This window comes from Podarcis raffonei, chromosome 2 (assembly GCF_027172205.1).
Source record: "Podarcis raffonei isolate rPodRaf1 chromosome 2, rPodRaf1.pri, whole genome shotgun sequence".
In the NCBI taxonomy this organism is placed as follows: Eukaryota; Metazoa; Chordata; class Lepidosauria; order Squamata; family Lacertidae; genus Podarcis; species Podarcis raffonei.
Genome location: NC_070603.1, coordinates 96093121 through 96115049, shown reverse-complemented (window position 1 = coordinate 96115049; position 21929 = coordinate 96093121). Strand labels below are relative to the sequence as shown.

Here is a 21929-nt window from a genome sequence, read left to right as displayed (position 1 = left end):
AAAGGTAGCAGTAAACCTTTTCCAGATATGCCTCTGTTTAACATGTTAACTTGTTATAATTGATCTTACCTCCAGCCAGCACAGAGTTGAACTAAGCTTTCGTATGTTCCATGGAGACTCAACCTGAGAAGGAGGGGTTCAGGAAACCAAATTAGAACACAACACTGTGTTTGTAAAAAGAAACCACTTGCACAGGAACTAAGAAACTGAAAACTGCAATTAAAGCACATTTAGATGATCTCCATATATTTGCAGATACTATCCAACTTCAATTCCTCTCCCCTTCACCCTCTGTATATTTTGGTGTTAGACTTTAGAGAACCATGATTGGGGGGGGGGAATAATTAAGAGTTAGAGCACCTAGGTCAGTACTATCTCCCTGAACATGTGTGGCATGTCCATTTCTGGACCTTTATTTTTCCTTACCCTCTATGCACTGTGAACATTTTCCATCAGCCAGTTCTCTGGCTTGAGTCTCTGTTCCAACCTGTCTACAGACATCCAGATTTTCTAGGTTCTGGTGCTTCTTCAATCCTCCTCCCACCCAAACCTGCACCTCTAGCTCTCTGTCTCCAAAGATCGCATTCCCAGGTAACCCACAACAGATCTCCCCAAACGGGCAGTGGAAATGCCCATGTTGTTCTTAAGTACAGAACCACTAGACTAGGATATGCTACAGAAGACTTGGTGCCTTGCCTCAAGAACAGTAATTCTCAACAAATAATCTTTGCTTCCAACAAAATAATGCTCCTGAGTCTAAAAAGCATCCAAGAAAACCTGTCCCCCACAAAAGAAAAAAAATAAAATAATTCAACATGTGGACAATGAAGATCCCTCAGCTGTTAGCTGTAAAATCATTTCCTCCTCCTTTCCTCTACTGCTAAATACAGCTCAGCAGAGTTGCCGTAGCAGCATCCAAGAGAGAGAGCGAGAGAAGAGAATACCTCACACTTTGGACTGTTAATTTCAAACAGCTGCCTGGCAAACCACCCTAGTGATATAGCATTTCGGTCCTGCGCTTTCAACACCAGGAACAAAGTCCGCTTTAAAAGCCCTGCCTCCCAGATGACAGAGAAATTCCCTGTAGCTATTCTAGCGGATCCACTTCACTGAAGTTTCATACAGGGGAGTAGAGGGGAGGAACTCACATTCTTCTCTCCTTCAGTGGCACAGACTTCATAGCAATAAGCCAGAAGTATATCAACTAAGCTCAGATATACTTGATGACAGGTTCTTTTATCAAGCAGGAAAGTTCTGTTGGTGAATTTTCTTAGCTGCTCTTTCTCATCTTCCGTAAAGGAAACTAAAAAAAACCAAAAAAACCCACACACACAGAGGTTATTTTAACACACCATATCCATAGCCACACTAAAAACCACATACTTTGAATTAACAAGGGTAGTATTGATGAGAACTTCTTCCCAAGCCCCAGAATTACTCCTGTGTTAATTACACCTGCTTGCCTGCATCCATTCAGAATTAACAGAAGTTTCCTTCTCAACTTGCACCACATGCAGTCAAAAAAGCTGCAACTATTCCATTCTCTTGCATACAGGGACATATGTCAATCTGATTTCTGTTCAGTATATTATAATAATAATAATAATAATAATAATAATAATAATAATAATAATAATAAAATTTATTACACCCCGCCCACCTGACTGGGTTGCACCAGTCACTCTGGGTGGCTTCCATCAAAAATACAAAGCAAAACATTAAATAAGAATAAAACATTGAAAGCTTCCTGAAACAGGGCTGCCTTCAGATGTCTACTAAATTTATACAGTTGTTTAACTCTTTGACATCTGGCGGGAAAGGCCTCTGTTTGGTTACCTGCAATTTCACTTCTCGCAGTGAGAGAACCACCAGAAGGCCCTCAGAGCTGGACCTCATTGTCCAGGCAGAACAATGGAGGTGGAGACACTTCTTCGGGTATTCAAAGTGTGTAATTTTTTTAAAAAAATAAACCCACTCTTCAGACAAAAGGGCTCTCTGAGCAGTGGGTCCTCTCAGTAGCAGCACCCTCCCTCCCATCAGATGTCAAGGAAATAAACAACTATCTGACTTTTAAAACACATCTGAAGGCAACCCTGTATTGGGAAATTTTTTATGTCTAATGTTTTGCAATTTTAATGTGCTGTAAGCTGCCCAATGGGTGGGGTATAAATAAAATAATAATAATAATAATAATAATAATAATAATAATAATAATAATAATAATTTTTTTAAAGACAGTTCCTGCACTCAGGCTTACAATCTGGTAGGCACAACACTTAGAGGAAAAGGGCACGGGGAGGGAGGAAGTTGAAAACAAACTCGGGTACCTGTTTTTCAAGGTACAGAGTGGTGTCCAACTAACTTGTTCCATCACTGCAAGGATTTCCACTTGTGTAACACAACTCCCGTTAACCTCCACCATCATGCACCCCCCCCCAAAAAAACCCCACCAGTTATGTTGTTTCCCCAACCTTTTGGAGCAGTTCTGGGGAGGGAACAGGGCACACCTAGGGAGACAGAGAAGAGGGGCAAAGTCCCACCGTGGAAGGGTAAATCCCTGTGCTGAGGGAACAAGTTCGCTGGATACTGCCCACGAAACTCTTATAAAGAATCGGCTCAAATGGAGATAGCTGAGGGAAAGGAGGAACCGAAGGTCAGCAGAGATGAAGGAGTGTCCCTTCTTCCCATCTCTCCCTCTGCTATTGCCAAGTAAAATGGCTGCTCCTAGGTGACAGCTGAGAGAGAGAACGCACCAGAGGCAGTTTTGCCTAAAAGCAGAGGATGTGGTAGCAAAGCTTCTGGCAGCAAGGAAGATATAACACTTAGGTCAGGCAAGGAATGTGGCTCAATGATGGCAGAGCATGTTAAGCTCCCCAGGTTCAAGCACCCCAGCACTTTCTAGCAGTCCTAGAAAAAGCACTCCCTTTCTGAAACCCTGGAAAACAGCTGCCAGTCAATGGGAAAAATACTAAGCTAGATGGACCGTCAGTCTGTCCTATGTCATTTGCCTTAGATCAAATGAAACAGAACCACATTATACAAAACATATCCGAGTCTGCTAGTGATCAACAAGTCAGGCTAGCAGTCGATTCCCTAATGCAAGACCTTTGATAGATGACTAATGCAAATGTTTTAGATTCTAAAGACATCCCTTCAAGACGTGTTCCACCCTCGCTTCAAAACTTATTGTAGTTGTCAATTATTTTGAAATCTAGACTGGATAAAGATTGCTCCCTTTAAACAGTCAATGCAAGTACTTTCAGGTATATCCCTTTGAATGTAAATGGCATCAATAGTTGAGTGAAGGGGGGGGGTAAAACATAGACCAAGCTTTGATTCTTTTTTTTTAACAGACGTATGAAACAGCATAGCAATTATCTGAAGAAGCTGAAAATTAGAAATGCATATACAGGTTGTACTAAAACTAAAAATCAAAACATGCAGCAATAACTGAACTGCAGACGCGATTTTAAGTTGATAGAGATAAGGAAAGATGTTAACAGAACTGCAATGTGCTCTACGTGGGGCTACCTTTGAAGGTGACCCGGAAACTGCAATTAATCCAGAATGCGGCAGCTAGACTGGAGACTGGGAGTGGCCGCCGAGACCATATAACACCAGTCCTGAGAGATCTGCATTGGCTCCCAGTATGTTTCCGAGCACAATTCAAAGTGTTGGTGCTGACCTTTAAAGCCCTAAACGGCCTCAGTCCTGTATACCTGAAGGAGCATCTCCACCCCGATCGTTCAGCCCAGGGGATTCAAACCGCCGACCTTCTGATCGGCAAACCCTAGGCTCTGTGGTTTAGTTACATCTAAATTCTTTCAAGGACTAATAATACTAATAATAATTTTATTATTTATATCCCACCCATCTGGCTGGGTAAGGGACGCGGGTGGAGCTGTGGGTTAAACCACAGAGCCTAGGACTTGCCGATCAGAAGGTCTGCAGTTCGAATCCCCGCAACAGGGTGAGCTCCCGTTGCTCGGTCCCTGCTCCTGCCAACCTAGCAGTTCGAAAGCACGTCAGAGTGCAAGTAGATAAACAGGTACCGCTCCAGCGGGAAGGTAAACGGCGTTTCTGTGTGCTGCTCTGGTTTGCCAGAAGTGGCTTAGTCATGCTGGCCACATGACCCGGAAGCTGTACGCCAGCTCCCTCGGCCATAAAGATAGATGAGCGCCACAACCCCAGAGTCGGACACGACTGGACCTAATGGTCAGGGGTCCCTTTACCTTTACCTATCTGGCTGGGTTGCCCCAGCCACTCTAGTAATACTGAGATATGTCCAAACATATTATCAAACCATTCTCAAATGAAATAAAATAAATACCATAACAGATTAGAGAACTGGGCCAAAACGAAAAATGAATTTCAGAAGGGAGAAATGTAAGATTCTGCACTTAAGCAGGAAGAACCAACTGCACAAATATAAAATGGGGGACATTTGGCTTACCAATGGTACATGTGAAAAGGATCTTGGGATCTTAGTGGACCACAAGCTTAACATGAAAAAAAAGAGGGGGGGGGGAGCAAATGCTATTCTAGACTGAATCAACAGAAGTATAGTATCAAAATCAATGGAAGTAATAGTACCACTCTATTCTGCCTTGCTCAGACTACACTTGCCAGTTCTGGGCACCACAATTTAAGAAGGAAGTTGACAAGCAGGAACATGTGCAGAGGAAGGCAACCAAGATGATCAAGGGTCTGGAAACCAAGCCTTGTGAGGAACAGTTGAGGGAATTGGGTATTGGGTATGTTTAGCCTGAATATGAGAAGACTGGGAGGAGATATGATAGCTATGTTCAAATAGCTAAAAAGCTGTCACATGGTAGATGGTGAAGCTTGTTTTCTCCTGTCCCGGAGGGTAGGACTCAAACCAATGAATTCAAGTTACAAGAAAGGAGATTCCAACAAAACATCAGGAAGAACTTTCTGACTGCAAGTGCTGTTCAACAGTGGAATCCTTCTTTTGAAGTTTTTAAGCAAAGGTTGGATGGCCATCTGTCATGGATGCTTTGAGATTCCTGCATTGCAGGGGTTGAATTAGATGACCCTCAGGGTATCTTACAACTCTACAATCCTATGATTCATTTATACTACAGAAGAAAGAAATCAATCCAGAAGAGGTAGAAAAATTGAGTTTCTCCTCCCTTAGGTTTGGAGATTATTCTGAAGAAACACAGTTCGTATGTTTCTTACAGATACATATTCCTCTCCATTCCTCCTGGCCTCGTTCCAAACCATGTATGTGCCAACCTAGGACTGCTATTCATGCATCTGATAAAATGAGATGGAAGCTGCTGCTGTAGTAAATTTGTCCATCTTTAAGACTCATTTTGCTGTCCTTTACGACAAGCAATTATAATGACCCAAACTAATTGTCTTGAATGGCAATGACAAAGCCTATACTTTCTTATACTACACTGGAGCAAGTGTCTCTGGTATGAAAGATGAGGTGCTCTATTTCCTCAAGATCAGGGATGAGGAATCAGTTCCCTCCAGGCGCTGCTGAACTCCAATTCGCATCAGACTCAACCACCGTGGTCCAAAGATTGGGGGGTGATAGGAGTTGAAGTCCAAACAATATCTGGAGGGGCAGTTTCCCCACTTCCACTTTAGGGCAACAACAAAAAGGCAAGCAATCATAATGGTGTGGAAACATGGCACTCAAGGAAGCAGAATCCATACCTAGATCTTTAGTTCGTACCACATGGACCACCACCTCAGCCTTACAGGATAGTCACACATGCAACCTGGTCTGGGCCCTGTCAATCTGTGGCCATAACTTTTTAGGACCTTTCCGAAATCCCTTTGCCTATCACTGTCACAAAAGACATTTGAATGTCTGGGATGCAGAACACTAACCCTTTCATTAAATCCAAGGACCTAATAAATAAGACTTGTGAACATTTCATTTAGGCGGCAGCAGTGCAATCCCACAAATATCTACTCTAAAGTAATTCCCACCAAGTTCCAAGGAAGCTTACTCCCAGGAAAGCAGGCATAGGATTGGAGCCATAGATGCAAAGGGAAAGACGAGGCCTTAAAAGAAAAAAAAAGCATCATTTTTCTTCTCCTATAAAAGGAAATCGGAGACTGATCGCTAGTAAGCATGATAGATTACTAGGAGACAAAATAAATTACCTCAGAGCATGTAAATGATATATTAAATGCATGTGGCTGCCTACGCTTATGAAGACTGCTTGTCGCCTGAAACAGAGCTTTAGAATTCTGCATTGTGAAACCAAATAAAAATGAACTGCTGTTAGGCAAGCCAAACGTGACTTTTAAAAGAAGTTAAATCCTTTCACCTGACGTTTGGGGAGCAAGGCTTCAGTTTGGGGAGCAAAGCTAACCATCTCCTTCCCCCAACCCCATGAGAAAAGCCAAGTAATTAGTTAAGCTTATGTAAAGAATTTGTTTGACTTGCTTTGCATAATGGAAGGAAAGGAAATTTCGGCCTGTCAGTGAAAGGAATGAAGCGCCCTCTACTGGAGGGATACTTGGTCACAAAGCCAAAAATGATGGCGGCCTGCACCACACTCTTATTTCTGCTGACTTTTTTGAGGGGGGGGTGTCTTTTCAGCAGCCTGGTGTAGGAAGGCTGGAGCAGAAAGAAGCAAAGGAAGAAGAGGCAAGGAAGCAAACAGATGCATCGCACAAAAGCTAAAGCAGCTAAGAGCTGTGATAGGCACACATCCTGTCTCAGAACTTGGAAATAAAGTATAGCAAATCAAGCAAACCAAAAAATGCAAAAAAAAAATAATAATCAAAAAAATCAAAGATAAACTATGTTTTGTTTTGAATATGACTTATAAGAAAGTCTGTAAGTGTTGTAATCTAATGCAAGTGGCCTCATGCTTTTGGCTGCAGGTTCCAAAGGGAAAAAATGTTGTTAATCTGATATAATCAGACCTTGCATTTCTTTCTGAAAATATTAAAGCCTCTGCAGTTACAGTGACTGTTGTCAATAAAGAGAATTTACAAAAGCAATCAATATTTTTTTAAAACATTTGCTTTATTTAATTTGCTTTATTTAAGCGCCGCAGATAACCATTCAAAATGTCACCTATACAATTGTATTACATGACACGGGTGCAATACCTCTTCTGAAGAGTAAATCTCACCACATAGCAATACAGTAAGAATTTCATCTATTATAAAATGAGTCAGGCTCAGATTCATTTTATTATGAAGCACTGCGATACAGCAGGGAAGACAGGTGTCATGCATTTTTAAAGCCCCCTTATTCTTAACAGCCCTTCTTCAGATTTTACCTGTATCAAGGTTACACACTATAAGAATTATGAGGGTCCTCACAAGCCCTGTTTCAACTTATTTAACTGCCAGAAGTTAAATGCTCATCCATTTCCTCTCTAGAGTCTCCATGGAAGAACAATCCATGACTTCCATTGGTAAACACCCCCTCTAACAAAATGTGTTGAAGGAATGTTATTGGGTTGTTTTTGTTCTTATTTTTATTATGTATTATATGTGTTTATATTGTAATTTGAACCATCCTGAGACCTGCAGGTATAGGCCATATACAGATTTTAACAGCAGCAGCAGCAGCAGCAACTTTCTAATGTGTGCTTCTTATTCAGATTTTGCAACCCAAAATGCCTTTACAAACAAAAGCTAATAACCGTTTGCTTTTAAGATTTCTTTAAATAGTACAAGTTTAATTTTCCTCACCACGAGATATCTGGCAAGAACAGAAAGTACTTCTACTGTCAATGGTTCAACTATAGAAGGGCAGATAAAGCAGTCCTTAATACTGTCATTCAGTACAGTACAGTTAACTGAAGGAAGATAGCAAAAAGATCAGTATCATCCAATTTGAAAACGGCTTTTAGTCAAAGCACAGCAACAACAAAATGAAACAAGTCGCTGTTTGACTCAACTGCTAAGACAAATGTCAAATGAAAATTTGAATTTTAATAACTTCATATGTTCATAAATGTGCAGTGGTCTTAACAGGCTGCTTGGGCACACTAGGAAAATACAGTGAAAATAGGTTCTTGCCCCTCTTGATAGTGTTGTGCACTGACCCTTCTCCGCTTAAGATATTCTCACTTTGTTGCTAGGCAGACTCTGGGACTGGTCCAGTGTTGTGCAGAACCCACGCCAGTCACACCACACAGTATATGAGACCAGCTCCGAGACTGAGAAACCAAAAAGCAGGAAAACGTTGCCTACGTTTAGGATCCTTTCTAAGGGTTCTTAGGCTTCTTGTTTGGCCTGGGAGAGTGAAAGGAAGGATTCTGGGAAAACAGGAAGAGCAAAGCAGCAATTCACTCCCAATGGTTCTTTTCTCTGTTCTTACTGTGCCGTAAAATCTCAAGCAAACTTTTGACAGTCCTTTCAAAAAGAAGGGGAGGGATGTTTGCATAGTCCCTCCTTTTTTGCAAAGAAGAGCAAATACCTGGTTGAAAAATACCCACTAAAGAGGCCTGCAGCTGTCCATCAACATCCACAGAAGATCTGGAAAGTGGGGTCTTACCAATTATTGCCTGTCTGCTCTCATTCAAAGGATGGCTTTCTTGGGAATCCATCTTCTTTCTAGAGGCTTTAACCCACCAAGGCTCATATTTCAACAGATGGTGAATAGTCTCATCTTCAAAGAAGTCAGCACTGGAAAGATAAAAGGATTCCTGCATCACGGTCCAAGATTAGGCATTCGTGTATGTTGCCAAATAATCATAATACATAATCATCATTTCCTTGAGCTTCTCAGTAGCATGCAAAGGTTTTACACACCTAGAGGTGCAGGACTCCCAGACCCACCTGAGATTTGTGTATCTTGCTACAGGGGTGATGCAAGTGAGTTATATCTTGCTCACCGGAATGGAGGATGGAGGGAACGGAAGGTACAGACTTTTGTGCAGATTTAAATGTACCCCACTTTACAAAATTAAAGAGTCACATCTGTTGTTCCACCCACCCCTTGTCCGTGCAACTAAATAGAATAACACAATGAGATATGGGAGAAGGGCTGTAGCCCGTTGGTAGAGCACATGATTTACCTGGAAAAAGACCCAGGCTCAATCGCCAGGTAGCAGTGGTGACTGCAGTCCATTGAGACGAGTAGGGCACAATGCAGGCAGACAGAACAGGGAGCAGATGTAGTCCACTAATCCTAGTTTCATCCCCATCATCCTCCCTGCCAAGTTCTACAAGAGAAACATTGGGACTCTCCATCTATTGCGAGAGACAATGGAGTGTGCCTCACGGGGTGAAGTCAAACAGCTGGAGAATCACAGCCCCTGCTGTGGCTTGCAGAGATTGGTAAATCATAACTGCTGCCTCCTGCGTTGTTTCTGCTGCATTGGCAGCACTGAAGTGAACTCTCTGGGAGCAGCCTGTGCGGTCTGTAAGGAGGTCCTGGGTTGCCCAGATGACAAGACTTGGTCTCTTGGCCTCGCTGATGTGGTCCAAAATAAATCACAGCAATACGTTTGGCACCAGCTTGGCTGCAGGAGTTGCTGGAAGGAGGCATACCAGGCACCATCCAACCGTCTTAGGGACTCCACTAAGGAAGGGTTTACTCCTCAGCCTTTTCTCCTCCCAAAGATGTCACGCAAGGCAGCGGGTACACTGGGACGAAGGGGGAGGAAACAAGCAGGCAGTGTCACCCTGAGCTGCTTGTAAGTAAGAAGGCAGACAGGTGGGAGCTGGCTGGGGGTAGGGACTAAGGTTGGTGGGGCAGTGCCTCATTTGTCTTAATGAAGCAATCTCTACTGCCAGTATTGTTGACAATACTGGAATAAATGGACCAGTGGACTTGATATAGAGGCAACCCCTACGCAAGTTATTATCCCATTTCTCAAGGGCGAACAGCTGAAATATGCAGCAAAAACCCAGTTTCTTTCTCTTGGCCACAGTGGGTCAATTGCACCTATTACACTTTAGAGTACTATACTCAAGAATATTATACTCTATTATGTGGAGTAAGAAAGGTAATTTCAGGGAGTCGTGGGGTTCCTTACGTTGACAACGTTCTGCAATAGTTGTGTCTACTCAGCTTGAATTTCAGCTGGCCTTTGGCTCTAACAGTGTCTCAGAAAAACCAAACCTGAATCATATCAGTCATCAGCTTCCGTGGCAATTATACATAAAGAGAGTCTAAAATGCAGCATAAGGCAAAATAGTAGGAGATACGGAAACCACTCATTTCCTATTTAAAAAATAGGCCTATTCGATCCACTTTCTATTAAATGATGACAAGATGGTCAACCAGATATTGCAGAAACACGCCATATGCAAGGACTTACAGGTAATGATCAGGATCGAATTTGGCATCTTCTGCTGCCAGCCTTTTCTCTCTGCGTTCAGCTGCAGGGGTCACGTCTGGATTTTTGATATCGATAACATCATTAAGTTCATCCTGCAAAGACAACCACAAAAGAATAAGCAAACCTGTAAAGGGGGGGGGGTTGACTTTGTTGAAGGTCTAGGCAGAAAACTTGTGAGGTTCGTCTCAAATCTAAGCTGACAATGGAGACTCAGACAGTATCAGGAGTAAAGAGAGTCTACAACCAGCAATGGCACTATGCCCAGCTATGGACTGAGTTTGCCTGGCCTCAGTCGTTTGCATTCCAAGTAAACTTTGATTGAATTTCTGCAACAGGCTCTACATGAGGCCGCTACTGAAAATGGTCAAGGAGCTTGAGGTCCAAGGGAACCACCTCCGCTGGTATCTGCCCACCCATGGTTATAGCCTATTTGAAAATATTCCAAGCTCCCGCAAGAAGCACCTTCACATTACTCCTAAACGAGACTGAAAACAGGAGCCTGAGAACAAGTATTTACAGAACCCCACTGCTTCCATAATGAAGAAAGCTGAACAGTTCATTTAATACAATACTTCCATTCCCTGCATTGTATTCTTCACACAGAACTGCGCTGTGTGGATTCTTCTCTTTGCTTATACAGAGAAAATCATGTGTTTTTTTCCAAAACCAAAAAAACAAGAAAGCCTGCAGCACCTAAGAAGAGACAACATGATTCTAAGATTTATATTTGACTGTAATTTTTTATCGTTACAGGCTGCTAAGCATCTTCCACAAATTTCAGCTGAAGACACACTATCTCAGACCATGGAAATCCCCTGAACGTTGGCATCCACCTGCCTCGAGAGACAATGGAGTGAGTATTCGGGGGTGAAGTCAAACCGCTGCATCAGCAGCACCAAAGCAACCTCCCCAGGGTGCAAGCCTGCCGACTGGCCAGAACCTCCTTATGCTAGTGCCGCCACCACCAGGAGGCTACTTCAACCTTCCTTCCCCTCTGCAGCAGGGTGAGAAGGAGCTGGCCACTGGAGCAGTGCCACATTCGGCTCCATGCTTTTTGGACGTGGGGGGGGTAACCCTTGTCCCAAAGGTATTGGGGGACACAAAAGCGCTCGGCCCCCAGGAGCTGGAGCCCCTGCCTATAAGGCAATGGAGGTTTAGGATCAGAGTTTTCCTTCTCCTAAATGGGCTACCTTCCCGAATGACGCTGTGAAAATTTTGCATCGGGCCAATTAGCCAATGCAAAATTGCGCACAATTTTATTAAACATCATGAACCTGGGGGCACTCACGTGGGGCTTTATACTGAAATTCCATGGCATCAGCAAAAAGGGCACTTATGATCAGAACGCATCAACCTTTTGTTATGATTGCCATTTAAGCATTGCATGCGTTTGGATTCAAAGTTCTCACAAATGGAACTCCAGCTCACAGAGTTTTCCTGCTAGACAACCAGAGCGGGAAGGCATTTTTCACGACTCCCTTCTACCCCCTGTGGCGCCTTGCTCTCTGAAAAGCTGCTCCACAGGGTTCTAGGCTATGGGAAAGAACGCAGCAGAAAACAATGGAAGCAACCTCCCTTTGCCTTATTCCATGGGACCTACTGCCAAAGTTAAGGACAGACGATTTCACCTTAAAAGTTAATGTTCACATTGTATGGGTTGTTTCAAATGGGCCACTGCCCAACCTCAAGGTGGTTCCAAACATATTGTTTGCTTATAAGAATGGATGGTATTCAACTAAGTTTCAACCCATTGATTTTAATGAGCGTGACTAAGCTGGCCCCAACTTCAACGGGTCTCCTATGAGTAAAACTTCGTTGAATGTTACCCAATGAACGTGAACAGCCATGTTGCCTTGACATCGCATATTTATTTGTGGGGTCCACCCAGATATCAATGTTTGTGTGTTGGTTTTATTCCATTTCAATGACAATGCTATGGCGATTTCCTTCACGCTAATACGTAATGCGTTTCAAGTTTCATTCTGGATTGGGGACTGAGGGAAGAAGCTGTGCCTATTAGAAGAGTTGATGGGTTTGTGGTTTGTTTTTAAATACCTGAACATACCTGAAGACGTCTGAAAACTCCCGATTTCAGATTTCCAAATCCATAGGTGCAAGGCGAACATAAGGGGCTGTCTTTGCTTTCCACATAAGGAGTCTGTTCAATTTCCCAGTCAAATTCTTCTTCTTCTTCCTCCTCCTCCTCCTCTTGAATTTCAGCACCTGAAGTTTTGAGGTCGGGGTGGGGGGGCAAAAAGGTAACAAATCTTCCTATCAGAAAATTTCTTCTCAAATTCCGCAAGGCACCACCAGAGCCCCCAGTTTGGAAACTGGAATTGTGCTGCTTCACACTGCCTCCCAGATCATCCACACAGTGGAAGTCACTTTGATTAAGAGGGACAAGATTCATGAGGCCTGTGGGGTGGAGGCTCCAACCATGTCATTTAATACTGCGGGAAAGTGTGCACCTTCACTTGGGGTACATACGCTACATTTGTTGGTGTGGAAAGACAGAGATATAAACCAAAGAACCAGAAAAACTGATACTGAGCAAAAGACAGGATTAGTACTTGGCCAACATCACACATAAATCTGCCCAGTTCACTATAATGAATTCTACTTTTAGGTTTATAATGAAGTATGTGTATATACTCCCAACTCCCCATTGATGAATCTTCTATTTGCATGCGACTGCACTCGCACACCAGAGACCCGGAAATGACAAGTGAGGTTAATTCTCAATGGTGAGATCAAAGAGCGTGTTGGGCAATATATGGGGAAATTATTAGTGGAGATGGGGGGGCTGAAAATAATACCAATATATTTCACATCCGGCAACCAATGTGCCCCTTTGGTTTCAGATGGAGTTTGGTCAAGTACAGTGGTACCTTGGTAGTCGAACGCCTTAGTTGTCAAACAAATCGGCTCCCGAATGTCGCAAGTGAGTGTTCAGGTTTGCAAACGTTTTTTGGAAGCCGAACATCCGACGCGGCTTACACAGCTTCCAATTGGCTGCAGGAAGCTCCTGCAGCCAATGGGAAGCCACACCTTGGTTTTCAAACCGTTTCGGGAGTTGAACAGAATCCCGGAATGGATTAAATTTGAGAACCAAAGTACGACTCCAGAGTTACCGTATTTTTCGCTCGATAACACGCACCTGACCATAACACGCACATAGGTTTTAGAGGAGGAAAACAAGAAAAAAAAATTCTGAATGAAACAGTGGATGTATCATTTTTGTGCTTCATGCTGTGGCCACAGACATGTGATTTGACGGTGAGTTTGGGGTAGCCCAATGCAAAGATCCTGAGGATCCATGTGGATCCATGCTTTGTAACCACGTTTTTGCACCATTGCAGCCCCAGGCAACAGTGGGTGCGTGATTTTTTTGGTGCAGGCTGTAGCCATGGACATGCTATGTGATCTGATGGTGAATTTGGGGTGACCCAATGCAAAGATCCTGAGGATCCATGTGGATCCGTGCTTTGTAGCCATGTTTTTGCACCATTGCAGCCCTGTTTTTGCATCAGATCATTGCTATGTGATCTGATGGTGAATTTGGGGTGACTCAATGCAAAGATCCTGAGGATCCATGTGGATCCGTGATTGGAACCACGTTTTAAGTAGGGAGGGAAGGAAAAACATAGAAGCGACAAGGAGCACCGAGAGGGGTGTGCAGAGAAGCAGCTGGCTAAGAATGCAGGAGAGGGGTTTTACCGGAGGGAGGAAAGGAAGGCAAAAGTCCCGTCCCCCCACAAGCCAGCCAGCTCTCTCTCTCTCCCCCCCCAACCTGCATGTTGCCTTCGAGTCCCAGACGCACGGAGAGGAATTAGAAGGACGGACGCTCTGCTTTCCACTCTGCTTGCCTGGAGGGGAGGGGTTTTCTCTGCTCTTTGTTCCGTTTGAGCAAACACAGTAAGGAAACAGAAGCGGGTGGGCAGTAAGACCCTGAGGCAGAATGCAGGAAAGCAGCAGCTTCCTCCTTTCAAGGCTTCCCTTCTCCGGACGATTTGATATTTGCCTGATTTTTGCCTTCACTCGCGCTTGTCAGCTCCAGGGACCACACATTCGCTCAATAACACGCACAGACATTTCCCCTTACTTTTTAGGAGAAAAAATCTGCGTGTAATAGAGGGAAAAATACGGTAACACTAAACACATTCCTTCTGATAAATGAGCCATCAGTGCCACTAGAGGGCCATGATTTTGCATCCCATGTACTAGGGACACGGGTGGCGCTGTGTCTAAACCACAGAGCCTAGGGCTTGCCGATCAGAAGGTTGGCGGTTCAAATCCCCGCAATGGGGTGAGCTCCTGTTGTTTGGTCCCAGCTTCTGCCAAAATAGCAGTTCGAAAGCACGTCAAGTGCAAGTAGATAAATAGGTATCGCTCCGGTGGGCAGGTAAACAGCATTTCTGTGTGCTGCTCTGGTTCGCCAGAAGCGGCATAGTCATGCTGGCCACATGTCTGTGAACAAATGCTGGCTCCCTCGGTCTATAGAGCGAGATGAGCGCCACAACCCCAGAGTCATCCGCAACTGGACCTAATGATCAGGGGTACCTTTACCTTTACCCATGTACTATAAGAAACCAAAGGGGCGCATTGGTTCCCAGATGTGATTTTCCCCCCAGCTCTCGTACCCCATTATGTAGCCCTACTTCAGGGAGAGCTGACTGCAGCTTTCATTACGCAAAGTGACAACTGAGAGCACATACTGGGCCCAGTATACCTGAAGGAGCGTCTCCACCCCCATTGTTCTGCCCGGACGCTGAGGTCCAACACCGAGGGCCTCATTGCGAGAAGCAAAGCTACAGGGAACCAGGCAGAGGGCCTTCTCAGTAGTGACGCCCGCCCTGTGGAACGCCCTCCCATCAGATGTCAAAGAGATAAACAACTACCTGACATTCAGAAGACATCTTAAGGCAGCCCTGTTCAGGGAAGTTTTTAATGTGCGACATTTTAGTGTATTTTTGGTCTTTGTGGAAGCCGCCCAGAGTGGCTGGGGAAACACAGCCAGATGGGCGGGGTATAAATAATAAATTTATTATTATTATTATTATTATTATTTGACCTTGGCATTTAAAGACAAGAAATTGGAGCGGTAGCAGATAGCCAATAAGAGCTGTTTCCCTCTCCCATCATGAAATGATAGTGCTGGTGGGGAGACTCAGACATAAGCTTTGTTCGCATGCAAGGCGAGAGAGGAAATCTTGGAGAGATGGTGTCAGTTAGTGTTGATCTGGCTCCCTTGATATCAATGCTCTCCAGGCATGGTTGGACTACAACTCCCAGCAGCCCCCAGCCAGCATAGCCAATGGTCAGGCATAATGGGAGCTGTAATCCAAAACATCTGGGCAGCACTTGATTGGGGAAGGCAATAATCATAATTTTATTATTTCTATGCTGCCCATCTGACTGGGTTGCCCCAGCCACTCTGGGTGGCTCCCAACAGAATATTAAAAACATGATAAAACATCAAACATTAAAAACTCCCTTAAACAGGGCTGCCTTCAGATGTCTTCTAAAAGTCAAAAAGTTGTTTATTTCCTTGACATCTGATGGAGGGGGCGGGTTCCCACAGGGCAGGTGTGATTACCAAGAAGGCATAAAAGGCAGCTTCCTGTGTTTCTATGAACAACCAGAAGCATTGTAAAGCATTAAATTCCTATTTGCAGGAAGCAGGGCAAGTAAAACATCTAGCACATAAATTCATCTTTCTCTGAACTTAGAGAGGGAGGGAGGGAGGGAGAGAGAATGAACCCGTGAGCCATTTTTTAAATTAAAATTATACAAACCCATCTCTTCGACTAAAGGTTTTGCAGATCTGGATTTCTTTGGCGCTAACAGAGCTGTCAACATGTCTAGCCCATCAAAATTCTCTCCGGGAACTTCCTTGGGAAGATGGATTGTAAAAACCCCTTGAAAGAAAAGGATTGAGTTAACAAAAGGCATTTCCCCATTTATCCGGATAAGCTACTACTAGGGTGTTTTGAAAAGCAATAGCAAAACTGCTGGCCAGACTATACTAAAAAAATCAAAAACAAAACCCTGCCTGCTCTCATTTTTGCTTGCATTACTCCAGGGACAGAGGCCTGCAAGTGCAGCGCTCCCCATTCATTAATGATTTCACACATTCATAAAGCAGAAAAAGAGGAGCACGGGTGATTACAGCTCATTTTCAGCTCCCATCCTAACTTACAAAAGGAGGATCTGCACACCCTCCCAGTGGAAAGATTTGGAAGTCACACAAGATGCAGTTCCACATCTAGGCCTCATATATCTCAAAAAGGCCCCTCTTCAAACAGAACGAGGGCAAGTGGCTTTTGCTTTCTTCCACGACCTTCCATATTGCAAGTGAGAGGCACAAATTAAATACATCTACTACATGTCTTGCTCGATCAGTCCAAAAACCCAAGCTAAGAAGATGGGGAACACACACAAAACATTCTTCCCAAATTCATAATTTGTCATGCAACACATTCCACTAGATAAGGCTGCGCTTGACGCTCTCTGCACAAAGAAAATTGTGACATGGGAAGCATCATTGTCTTCCATCTAGCAAACCTAAACCATCCCACTTATCTCTACGAAGCAAAACATTCTGAAACAACCAGGACAGCTATCTTCATTTTATACTACTGCTAGAAGTGGAAGCAAATGTAACAGCAGTGGAATCTTGCATATCACACTTTCTTCCATATGAAGATATTTAATTAAAAAGAATTACAAACCTGTGTCGTCATACGATGCTTTCTCTCTCCCATCCTCGACAATTCTTCCTGGAAGAGCCAATCTGGGAGAGGTGGAATTAAAGGCGTTTAATTACATATCTGATGCAGGGGTAAGAATAATAGGAAAGCAGGGACTGGTTCAAGGCTTTAGAAAACCTCCTTCCATGTACACTTCAATGCAAAAGAAAGCCCAATTGGAAGCTGTGCGATTTGAGTAAGGTAGCGAGAAGAGCAGAGAATGAAGACAGAAAAGGACAGATTAGGTAAGAGGAGTTTGGATTTGATATCCTGCTTTATCACTACCTGAAGGAGTCTCAAAGCGGCTAACATTCTCCTTTCCCTTCCTTCCCCACAACAAACACTCTGTGAGGTGAGTGGGGCTGAGAGACTTCAGAGAAGTGTGACTAGCCCAAGGTCACCCAGCAGCTGCATGTGGAGGAGCGGAGACATGAACCCGGTTCCCCAGATTACAAGTCTACCGCTCTTAACCACTCCACCACACTGGTAACTGCCGTGTGCCTTGCAGAATGGTGAATGCATGACCTTAAGGCCCTATCCCCTCTCAAGTCCTGCCTAGTCTTTCCTGCTTTCTCAATATTTTAATAAATACTAATTGTCCACTGAAAAGACTTGCTCAACAAGCATGAGTGTTACTCCAGATGCCCATGCTGGTATCTGATATAGGAGAAAACCCAGGAGAAAAAAAATAAAATTCAGAAACAAGAAACAAGAGCTAGTTCACATCCGACCTCAGCCATGAAATCACAAAGTGATAAGTCTCACCCCACCCTCTATAATAGAAATAATACTGGTGCCTCTTAAGGAGCTATTGCAAGAATATACTGAGTATGTATGCCAGGTGTTTTTAACATTCAAAATAACACTATATAAATGCCAGAGGTGTCATTTACAATGTGTGTATAGAACACATTCACAGAAAGTCTTCAGGGTGAAGTGTAAGCACACGGCTGAAACAAAACAACGTACTACAGCAAGCCTTGGGCTCATACATTCTATTTCTCCCTCTTCTGCACAAATAAGGAGGAAATCTGAAGTGTTCATTAATGGTTTGGAACAAACCAGTTTCTCATCTCTTTTGAATACAGGCTATTGTAGTTTGCACAAAGCAGCTAGATTAACAAGCCAGGGTTGTACCACTGTGGGTCCCAGGATAATTCTCAAAACAAACCACAGACTGAATTCAGCCAATATGTGATTCCAGAATGTATCCTATATTAAGGATTTTCTGTCTCTCACACACAAATGTGGGGAAGCGCTTATTAACACAATGTGACAAACAATACATAAGTAATTTAACTCAACCTAATGAAGTGATGTTACTTACCTGAGAAAGTACGGTTTCGCATAAAACTTGAACTCCTTCCCTTCAAAATAGACCTCAAACTCTGAAACTCGTGCATATGGTACTTTGATTGTTATTGTAAGAAAATCTGGATCCTGACTCAGTTCAAACGCTGGAGTTATCATGCTGAATACTGTTCACAAGCCAAAGGTGCTGCCTGAAAAATTATGTCATGGAAATAAAAGAATCACCATCTGAGCAAACATAAGAGAATATCAGTGACATATGAACACCTGAGTATGATAAATGGATTTCTGTTAATTAATTTTTCTAATTGTCCATTTACTGGCAGTCTGAAATAGTTTCGTAAATTTTATGAGGGGGAAATTCCCCCCCCCGCTTTGACTCCAGGGTGACTGCAGTGGGGCCCACCCCTCATCCTAAAATTGTAGGACCCTGAGGCATCATATCTGGCACCATGAAAAGGCCTGAGGAGTCTAAAGCACAGGGCAACCATCTCAGAGACATCAAGAACACCACTTGTAATAATGCTGGTGATGAAGCAGCATGGGACAGGCCCAGCCATCAGGGTCCAAATCTCATAAACACTACCCAATGTCTTTGGAGCACCCTCCCAGGCTGCTGTACCTTTTCAGGGGAAAATACACAAGGAAACAGTAACTTTGGGGAGATGTAAAGCTATTTGGCAATCCATTTTTGGGTTACATGAGTTGTGCAAGTGGCAGAAAGCAGAGACATTAATGACTATCAGATCAAAAGGAGACGGAAGAATAGATCTTTCAATGGGCTGGGGTTAATGTTTGAAGTGTGTATCCTGTGTGAATTAAAGCAAAGGTTTTATTCAAGATTTTGGGACTTTACTGAAAGTTTGAGGGAATATGCTTTGAGGCTTAGGAGCGGTTAAATGACTGGAAGTAAGTAGGACTGAGGACAAAGAGCAGTTGCTCAAGAAAAGGTCTATGGAAAGAGTGTAGGATGCTGCTATTCATAGGGAATTAAAATTGCCTCTTTGGCAAAATGGGGAAACACTTTCCTAGGGTTTTAAGGAGAATGCCATCAAGCTTCTGAGAAATCATGAACAAAATACAGCTTTTACACAGCAATGTTGTCAGGAGCATGACTGCATCAGAGCCTTCCGGATGGGAAGATTGGAAGCTAATACCTTGAAGAAGACACTAGATGGAAAATGCTGACATGACTGATATGAGTAATCAATGAAAGTATGTTGGAAAAAAAGATACCGAGGGAGATGCAAAAGTTCAAGCAGATCTGAAACAAGAGTTTCTGAGAGCTAGGGAATGGAGTCACAGCACATGACAGAGTGGAAAGAGCCACTGGGCGCAGGATAGATTTTATGATGACAGGCCTATTTGCCAAAGATGAAGGAAAGTAGGGCACACTGCAGAAACAGATGATGTTATCAAGAGTGTTCATGAGTTGGAGATGTTCAGTCAGGCTCTGGAGCAGCTGGTGAGACAGTGGAGCTAGAAGAAGAAAGGAAGCAGTACAATACACCCGTGTTCAAGCACATTTAGTATAGTAGGTCCCATCTGCACTATACATTTAAAGCAATATCACACCACTTCAAAGAGTCATGGCTTCCCCCAAAGAATCCTGGGAACTGTATTTGGTTAAAGGTGGTGAGAGAGAGTTGATAGGAGACCTCTGTTCACCTAACAGATCAACAATTCTACAGGAATTCCTGGGGGATGCTCTGAGGCAGCCCAAAGCACATTTCAGTGTGGACACCTACAGTTACTTCCCCCCCACCAGCTTGTTTATTTTTGTTGTATACAGATGCCCTCATCTGTGCCACGTATCCACAGGGAGCTCTGAGACACATATGATGCACTCGAATCTCAGATGACACTCTCCTATTTGCCTGGGCATATGATTTGCCCTGGTTGAAAGCACATTTTAGTGTACAGACCCCCAGTTACTTTTTTAAGGTATTATGATGCCATCACACATTTATGAGCATTTCACAACCATGATTATTTTAACTGAATAACATTATTGTTGGGACAAAGGAAGGAGACCCCTGTTCATGTACATATATATAAGCCAAGGGATATCCTAATATTTATTATTATTATTAAATGAATAAATTTGTACACCAGCCTTCATCCAAAGATCACACGGATGTTCACAACATAAAAATACAAAATGAGAGCATACAAACTTTAATTGGGAGTTCAGGGATACATGAGCTTTACTTTTTTTAAAGTGCTTCAGATCTTCTAGCAAATAAAAAACTTGGAACCACTAACTAACCTCAGCATCGCCAGCCACATTTTTATTATGTGAATTCCACAAATAGGATATGAACCCAATATCACTTTCCCCATTGGCAACTCCCCTTCCCCACAACAGGAACTGATATATTCAGAGGCATTGCTGCCTCTGACATCTATCGTGAGTTGGGAGCCTCAAATAAAGCCTGCTTCCATTTCACAGAGAACACAGCAAACATGTTTCTAAATGGTGAGTGACTCAAGAGTCCGCAGTAAGGTACAACCTGCTGCTTTTACACACTTACTCTCTGACACACACATCAATGGGCATGCCTGTCTAAAAGCCAACCCCCTGCTTGGCAGGGGGTTGGACTCGATGGCCCTTGTGGTCTCTTCCAACTCTATGATTCTATGATTCTAAGAGCTAAACACACATGGTGCCATCCCAACACAGGGTGGCATAAAAGACTGCTGCTGCTGCTGCTACAAATTCCCCTCCAGCTCCCTTTAGCCATGGATAAGTGTGTGTGTGTTTATAAGTGTGTGGATATGTGCGCGCATGTCTCTGTGTATGTTGGTGTGTGCATGAGTGTATATCTGTGCATGTGTGTCTGTACGCGTATTACTGTCGGCTACAGCCTCCATTTCCACACAGCTCCATCCCCGCTCTAAAAGACTACGAAAAACGCCAGGCTCGGCAACCAGCCCCGGCCAACACTCACCCACCGACCCGACCGAAGACCACGCACTTCCACACACGCGCTGGCAGAACCCGTCTTCCCCTACCGCCCACGGCCCGCCCATCCCGATGGCGCATAGGCTTCCAATTGGCTGGAGCCTGCGGTCAACATCTATTCCCTCCAATGGAGAACAAGGGTCTCTCGGAGGCGGGCCGCTTGGGAGGCCGGGCTACAAGCTCATTGGCAGGAGCTGTCGGCTCGCGCCCATTCACAAATCGCCGAAAATGTGAAAAAAGAGGGCGGTGCGGCGGAGTGAGCGTCACGTGACAGGAGCCCGGCGAGGGAAAGGAATGTCGCCATCCCGCGCCTGCGCCTTCCTTTCGGTTCGCTATAACGGGCGATGCGAGCAAAGCGGGCAGCTGCGTGTGACTTTCCCTAGTTCTGTGTTTGCCGCTGGCCACGCTGCAAAGAGGCATTGCTTTTTTTTTCTTTTTCCAATGCAAATGCTTGTGTTGGCTTTCCAGTAATATTCCAATCAGCTAATACTACTGAATGGCAGCGAAGCTGCATCCTCAGTTCCTAGTTCCTTACTTTGCTCAAAACTTCGAAGAACTAAGAAGCTCCTGTATCCCCACATTAAAGTCCATATGCCCCTGAGCCAC

General features: G+C 43.9%; 1 protein-coding gene across 3 annotated transcripts in view; it reads right to left on the bottom strand.

Annotated features, from left to right (window-relative positions):
* The window catches only part of SHQ1 (SHQ1, H/ACA ribonucleoprotein assembly factor), a 67977-nt gene extending 46579 nt beyond the window's left edge, over positions 1–21398 (bottom strand). For 2 of the 3 annotated variants that reach the window (XR_008329095.1, XM_053378177.1), the window contains exons 1-9: positions 21310–21398; positions 18375–18549; positions 17030–17091; positions 16094–16216; positions 12364–12521; positions 10278–10390; positions 8507–8637; positions 1149–1303; positions 70–123 (exon numbers count right to left, since the gene is read on the bottom strand). Coding sequence is in view for 2 of the 3 variants with exons in the window: in XM_053378177.1 (XP_053234152.1) it covers positions 70–123; positions 1149–1303; positions 8507–8637; positions 10278–10390; positions 12364–12521; positions 16094–16216; positions 17030–17091; positions 18375–18517 (939 nt within the window). In the remaining variant the exon portion in view is untranslated. Of the gene's footprint in view, positions 1–69; positions 124–1148; positions 1304–8506; positions 8638–10277; positions 10391–12363; positions 12522–16093; positions 16217–17029; positions 17092–18374; positions 18550–21305 lie in introns of all 3 variants that reach the window. The other variant, XM_053378178.1, reaches the window with a different exon arrangement.
* Positions 21399–21929: the final 531 nt, after the last annotated feature.